The sequence below is a fragment of the Salvelinus sp. IW2-2015 genome, linkage group LG3 (assembly GCF_002910315.2).
Source record: "Salvelinus sp. IW2-2015 linkage group LG3, ASM291031v2, whole genome shotgun sequence".
In the NCBI taxonomy this organism is placed as follows: Eukaryota; Metazoa; Chordata; class Actinopteri; order Salmoniformes; family Salmonidae; genus Salvelinus; species Salvelinus sp. IW2-2015.
Window position 1 is genome coordinate 9,133,224 of NC_036840.1, and position 7,371 is coordinate 9,140,594.

Sequence of the window (7,371 nt, forward strand, 5' to 3'; positions counted from 1 at the left end):
CACCATTTTCTTGTTTATTATTTAAGGAAAGCCACGGGCACACTCCAACATTCAGACATAATTTACAAACGAAGCATGTGTGTTTAGTGAGTCTGCCAGATCAGAGGCAGTAGGGATGACCAGGGATGTTCGGTTGATAAGTGTGTGAATGTGACTATTTTCCTGTCCTGCTACACATTCAAAATGTAACGAGTACTTTTTGGTGTCAATGAAAATGTATGGAGTAAAAAGTACAATATTTTCTTCAGGAATTGGTGAAGTAAAAGTAGTCAAATATAAATAGTAAAGTACAGATACCCCCCAAAATTACTTAAGTAGTACTTTAAAGTATTTTTACTTAAGTACTTTACACCCCTGGAATCACCTCACACTTTTGTAAGTGTTTGAGAATCCTTATTACAAAACAGAAAATCATGACCCCATATTGATTTTCAATCTAGCCGAACCCTGACCCTGTGTAATTCTCAAACCACTTAACATCTAAATACGTAGAATATCTCTAGAGGAATGGAAACAAAACATCACCATTGATAAATATTTAACAATAAAAATGACTCAATATAGCTGATAATAATGCTAATTTTGTTTTATAAAAAAACATACAATTCAATCTGCATAGTTGCTAAGGTAAAAAACTGGAATATAGACATCATTGATATGAATGCAATGGTGATCTTGCCATTACATCAAAAACACATTCAAAGTAGAAGACCACTGTAATCTGAAGCTTGTACTGCCATCCATTCTCCAAAAGTCCGAAAATAATAGAAAAACATTTTCTATGTTGGTGTAGTAGCTATTCTATTATAAACATGCTTTTTATCTAATGTTTGCCAGCTCAGTGGTGCTTTGGAGGAGTATTTTGGTGACATCATGCACAGTGCTTCAATATGTCAAAGGAAAATGATAGCGTGTGTGACAGTATTTTTTCTGGTTTCTCGGTACAATCTGTAAATGRTCTGACCGCTGTAGTCGTAACCCCGATCAATCATCCTTTTTGTCTCCAATCTCTTGAAGATTCTGGAAAAAACAATATATCTGTGAAGTGGTAGAGGTAAATATACAGTAGTAGTACTAAAGTCAGAGCTGAAGTATTCTGTCTACATTTGAGCAGGGTCGTAATATACAGCATCTACTGTAAGCTTTGAACAAGGCCAGGTGAGCGGTAATATGTYGGCTACTGTATGTATGACCTGGTCTGCGGTTACCTGGTGTTCTTTCAGCAGTCGGTCGTATTCTTTGGTCAGTCCATCGGATTGTTTCTTCATAGCGTCCATCTTGGATTMAAACTTTTTCAAGGCTTGTGAAAACAATAACCCCAAAGCATTCCTATTAACATCCAATTTTCATGCATATTATCCAGTCTATCCCAACGGTGACATGCTATGGGTCAGAGTGCACATTCTCGAACAGTAATTGAAGCCCATGTTTGTTTTACTGTAATTATGGTCTGATTTCATTTGGTTGGTTATTGTATTTTAGTTGTACATTTTCAATTGATTTCAGTATTATTGGATTTTTTTGTTCTATTATTCAGTCAGTCACAAAAGTATTGTGTTTGTATCTTCCTCACCTTCCTCTGAGCCCTTCAGTTCTCCTCTCAGTTTCTCCATCTCTTTTCTCAGCAGCTCGTTTCCCTCTGCTGTGGCCTTGTTCCCCTTCCCATCCATCAGAGTCTGAAACAAACACAGGTAAACATTAATTACCACACCTCTCAACCATATGCASTACCAAAATTAGTTTAGTTTCTTATTGTGTGGATGAAGGCCCATATCGCCGTTTCGCCTTTTAGATCAAAATGAATACGTTTCCACAGACAAGGGGAGCCTTATCTTAGATCAGCGCTTCTCTTCTTTTTGAGACCCTTTTAAATACGGGCTGAAGTGCAGAAAGGGCAATGATACTGGGTATGACCTTACCTGCTTCAGTACCTTGTTGTCCTCAATGCATTTCTTGGCAGTTTGGTTGGCACTTTCTGCCTTGGTCTGCAGAGAGGCCGTGGTGCTAGACGCCGTCGCCAGCTGGTTGATCAGAGTGATCACCCGCCACAGTACTCTGTTGGGAAACAACACACACAGAGATGGTGTTCAATAATGAGATTTTAAAACATTTCTAAAACAGAGTGCTGCAACTTGAACTTGTCCATCTGAACACATTGTTTTTTTTCCGTTTTTCTAAACATTTTGCTACGGTGTCCCCTACTGAACACGACCACTGTTATGGTCATTGCAATGAATAAAGGAATCTCTATGATTATGACGATCCATGCACTGGCTGGTTTTCACCAGACTCAGTATGTCAATGGGAGGACAGACAGATCCAGAGCTCACAGACTTACAGCCAGAGGAAAAGGGAAAAGCCGGAGATGTAGAGGTTCCTCTGGGCTCTGAACAGCTTCATGTGGAGGTGGTTAAACATGTCGGGATGCAGATTAGCATCCTTGTTGTTCTTCACCTCCGAATACTTCCACATCTCACGCAAAGAGTCTACAGGAGGACGTGCAGGTGTGGTACGACATGGTTAAACATAGCAAAACATTGAGATTTCAAAAGCATTGTATGAGATTGAGATTGGAAACTCTCCGTGAGAGATTGTCACTATTGTGAGCCATTAAAATCTGTGAGTAAATTAGACATACTTTTTGGCATCAGCTTACCAATCAAGAGGACTATAAGGATTATGATCATGATGTAGGATAATTTGATGTTGAGGAAGAATTTGGTCCAAATACTGGACATTTTGTTCCATATTCTCAGCTGGAAGATACTTTGCATTCTGCAAAACAGCACAAAAACATAAATCGCACAAAGCAATGGATCGACGGCAATGTCTTTTTTTGGTGCAGTCTGGACCAGCCTTGACTTCAACGTGCACGGATGTAGATTTTTGGTCCGGTCCGGATGTAGACGTCTGTTTGGTTCAGATTTGATCTGGTCTGGCGTTGATTTGGCCCAAACATAGATATGTTTGGTTCAGATTTAGTCCGGGCTGGATCAGCCTGGATTTCAACAGCCACAGACGTCTGGACCGGCCTTGATTTGGCCCAAACATAGACCTCTTATGATTGGTTCAGATTTGGCCCAGTCCAGATCAAATCTCTCTAATTGGTTCACATTTGGTCCAGTCCAAATCATAGACATGTTTCACAAGTTTGTACAGTACAGCACAATTGAGCACAGCAGAGTACAGTACAGTTCAGTAAAGAAAAGTACTGTTGAGTACAGCACAGTGTATTGTACTCTACTGAATTAAACTACTGTACTGAACTGTGCCATACTGTTCAAACTGTTCCCTGGTAGGCCATCATTGTAAATAAGAATGTGTTCTTAACTGACTTGCCTAGTTAAATAAAGGTTAAATAAAATATGAAATTATTTTTTATAATTTATAATTTCGCAGCTGAAATTTGGACATAGAATCAATGACCAAAAAAATACATATTTTCAACATCTGTAAATTACGTCTTTTCAACTTTCACTCAGAACCGAAAGTGAACCTGATTTCAACGCCTGGAAAATACGTATTTTCATCGTTCAAAAATATGTATTTTTCAACTTCCGAAAAATACTTTTTCACCATTCATTCCGAAACTGAAATTAACCTCACTTCAACATATGGAAAATATTTACTTTAGGCATCATTTCAAAATGATTTTAGTTTAATGTGAAGTTGCTGAATGTATCAGGACAGGATAGGGCTCATCCCTACCTGGTAATTGAGATGAAGGGTAGACAGAGGATGAGGACTACACCTATTTTCACATAGAGGAAGAAAGCAACTGCAGTCCATAGGAACGTCATCTCTAACAATACAGTCTGAAAAAGATTAAACATTTTAAGCAACATAGATCCTTTTCACAGTACGGCAGTAGGTTATATTGCCAGAATGGAAAAGGGCTGGTTTAATTGTTGATGTCAACAACCGGAAAGTTCAACTGGCTACGTAGCTAGCTTGCTATCTAGTTTCCTATGGATATTGTATTTCAGCTAACTGTGAAACCATGAATGCAAATGTTTTCGGAACAACAATGCAGTCCCTGTTTCAGTGATACGCCTCGTATCCTAGTTAGCTACCTCCAAAGTTCACATGCTTGGTTAAAAGATGCTACACAAATGTTATTTATTTTCGAATTTTTGCATTGTAATTTCTAATGTCAATATATTGCAGTAATAATTGACTGATAGCGTTTCACAGTATTACATTCCCGACTGTGATATTAGCCTATTGATTTCTCCCGCTGGAGCTGCAACTATTGTAAAATGGGAAAACTGTTCTGACTTGGTGGCTGTATTATCAAGTGGAAATCGCTCGGTCAAATCATGGTTGCTGAAGTTCTACACTGTTCGCTCAATTTCAGTTTATGGGAGAAAACATGCCCTGAATAGTGTAGGGACCATCTAAATCACTGAAGTATCTTGTAATTCACCTAGCATTAGGCTGCATTCAAAACAAACATCCTCCTTCCCCCGCATCCCATTTCTCATAACATGATAGAGACTTGCGCCTTCTACTTTCGGTTTTGGTACACCAGCTTCAATCAGCTGTAAAACGATATTATTGAAACTATATATTCACAGCGATTTAGATGGTACAATGATTCCCTACACTATTCAGTACTTGTTCACACAAACTGAAATTGAGCAAACAGTGTACAATTTTAGAAACCAGGAAATTACAGAGCAATTTCCACAAGTTAACACAGACAGAAAGTTAGAACAGATTCTGCTCCAGCAGGAGAAATCAATAGTCGAATATCACTGCCAATCACAACACTGGCGGTTAAGTAATACTGTGAAACACTATCTATAATTGCACTATTACTCCAGATATATTATGGACATTTTCTGAAATTACAGCTGCTGTTTCATTCAGTATATAACAAACGTCCTTATATCATAGAAAAAGTAGTTGTGCCTTCTCCATTCTGAAGCTAGCTAGCTATATATATTTCGAAAGACTTTGCATAATGCATTGAAATCAGCCAGGCAGCTGGCCATCTGTTAGGAGAGAAGCCATAGCTATCTAACTGTTACTACAAGGTTAGCAAATACTTTTGAGAAATAGTTAGGCTCTACACATATGATGAACCACGTTCAATGTCTTAATAATTATGCAAAGTGCGTAACTTACTTAGCGGCACCAGAACCCAGAAACAGTCGAAACTGGAGGATGAAAAGCAAAGTTGAGTTGTTTCACGCTCCTTTTTTTGCGTCTCATTGGAATGAAGTCCTAAAGAAACGTTTACCTGTTCGCTTACTGGCTTATCCTCTACTGAGAATAACTGTTTCAATGTTAAATCTTACACCCATAACAATACCAATAAGATTTTGCCATATATTGTAAATACTATACACATCATGGAAAGTACAAATATGTTGAAATTGGGTGTAATGTGTGTGTTATGCGTTAATAACATTTAGACTACGTTACCCAGCAGGCTATGCGGGAGGCGGATTGTTAAAGAACGCCTTGCATGGCTAAACATGGAGTTTTCTAGCTGAAGTATATGTTCATTTAAGTAGTTAAACCTACGCCCCGGTTTGTCATTATATAAGGAACAAACATAACAATGTGTTGGGTTTTGTTTGTACATTTTGACCATGTGTAACGTCCGTCTTCGGTGGAAGAAGGTGAGGACCAAGGTGCAGCGTGGTAAGTGTTCATGATATTTAATAATAACCAAAACTGAACAAAACAACAAAGACACAACCGAAACAGTTCTATCTGGTGCAGACACACAAAGACTGAAAGTAACCACCCACAAAACCCAACAGAAAACAGGCTACCTAAATATGGTTCCCAATCAGGGACAACGATTGACAGCTGCCTCTGATTGAGAAGCATATAAGGCCAAACACAGAAATTGAAAATCATAGAAAAACTAACATAGACAACCCACCCAACTCACGCCCTGACCATCCTAAAACAAAAGACAAAACAAAGGAACTAAGGTCAGAACGTGACACCATGTTGAAATTAATCTGATGTAACGTTAGTTTATTGGAGGTAGAGGGCAGTGGTGGAAAAAGTAATTGTAATACTTGAGTGTGACGACCCTCCCACTCTGTCTGCAGTATTCTTTCTCTTTGCTCTTGTTTTCCTTATTAGGATGTCGGGGGGCAGAGCTGGTAGGGTCATCATCAACATGGGACACACCCGGGCCCGGGTGTGTCCCAGGATAAATGCACCATTTCACCATTCATTGAGGAGACTCTCCATGCAGACACACTGATAGATTTTGGTTGCGTCTGCACCTTTGCTACACCCCTCATTATCACATTTATGCATGCAACCACTCACTTACGCTACTGATTACACACACACACCATTGTTAATTGTATTTAGTTTACTTTAGTTAATAAATATATTTTGTTATTCCTTATCTCCACGTTGTCTCCCTTTTTGTTTACGAACTTCGAGCCGGTTCGTGACAACTGGAGGCTTGTCCGGGATCTTGAAGGTATTGTTTGGGAGAAAACGTGGAGTTAATGTTAAACTCTGTTGGTGCTTTGTTTGCATCTTTTGTTAAAGCTTTTTTGAGTTGTAATGTTTGGTAAGCCCAGTACTGGTTGCCTTTGTTTGTTTGGTAAACTTGCCACTGCGGTGGATAGTTGGCTGTGTGCTGTGTTGGAGAGTACAGTCGTGGCCAAAAGTTTTGAGAATGACACAAATTTAATTTTCACAAAGTCTGCTGCCTCAGTTTGTATGATGGCAATTTGCATATACTCCAGAATGTTATGAAGAGTGATCAGATGAATTACCATTAATTGCAAAGTCCCTCTTTGCCATGCAAATGAACTGAATCCCCCAAAAACATTTCCACTGCATTTCAACCCTGCCACAAAAGGACCAGCTGACATAATGTCAGTGACTCTCTCGTTAACACAGGTGTGAGTGTTGACGAGGACAAGGCTGGAGATCACTCTATCATGCTGATTGAGTTTGAATAACAGACTGGAAGCTTCAAACGGAGGGTGGTGCTTGCAGTCATTGTTCTTCCTCTGTCATCCATGGTTACCTGCAAGGAAACACGTGCCGTCATCATTGCTTTGCGCAAAAAGGGCTTCACAGGCAAGGATATTGCTGCCAGTAAGATTGCACCTAAATCAACCATTTATCGGATCATGAAGAACTTCAAGGAGAGCGGTTCAATTGTTGTGAAGAAGGCTTCAGGGTGCCCAAGAAAGTCCAGCAAGCGCCAGGACCGTCTCCTAAAGTTGATTCAGCTGCGGAATCTGGGCACCACCAGTACAGAGCTTGCTCAGGAATGGCAGCAGGCAGGTGTGAGTGCATCTGCACTCACAGTGAGGCGAATACTTTTGGAGTATGGCCTGGTGTCATGAAGGTCAGCAAAGAAGCCACTTCTCTCCA

At 39.6% G+C, this 7,371-nt stretch overlaps 1 protein-coding gene across 2 annotated transcripts; it reads right to left on the reverse strand.

Moving 5' to 3' along the window:
• LOC111950217 (B-cell receptor-associated protein 29-like) lies at positions 1-5,385 on the reverse strand. 2 transcript variants are annotated; one of them, XM_023967635.3, is made up of 8 exons: positions 5,131-5,384; positions 3,709-3,815; positions 2,657-2,775; positions 2,339-2,486; positions 1,920-2,055; positions 1,574-1,676; positions 1,209-1,300; positions 1-1,020 (listed from the first exon to the last, which is right to left on the reverse strand). In XM_023967635.3, the coding sequence occupies exons 2-8, from the start codon at positions 3,798-3,800 to the stop codon at positions 985-987; spliced, it is 726 nt and encodes a 241-aa protein (XP_023823403.1). In that variant the 5' UTR covers positions 3,801-3,815; positions 5,131-5,384; the 3' UTR covers positions 1-984. The 2 variants fall into 2 exon arrangements, with proteins under 2 accessions (XP_023823403.1, XP_023823418.1); XM_023967650.3 differs by lacking the exon at positions 3,709-3,815 and having other exon boundaries at positions 5,131-5,385.
• Positions 5,386-7,371: the final 1,986 nt, after the last annotated feature.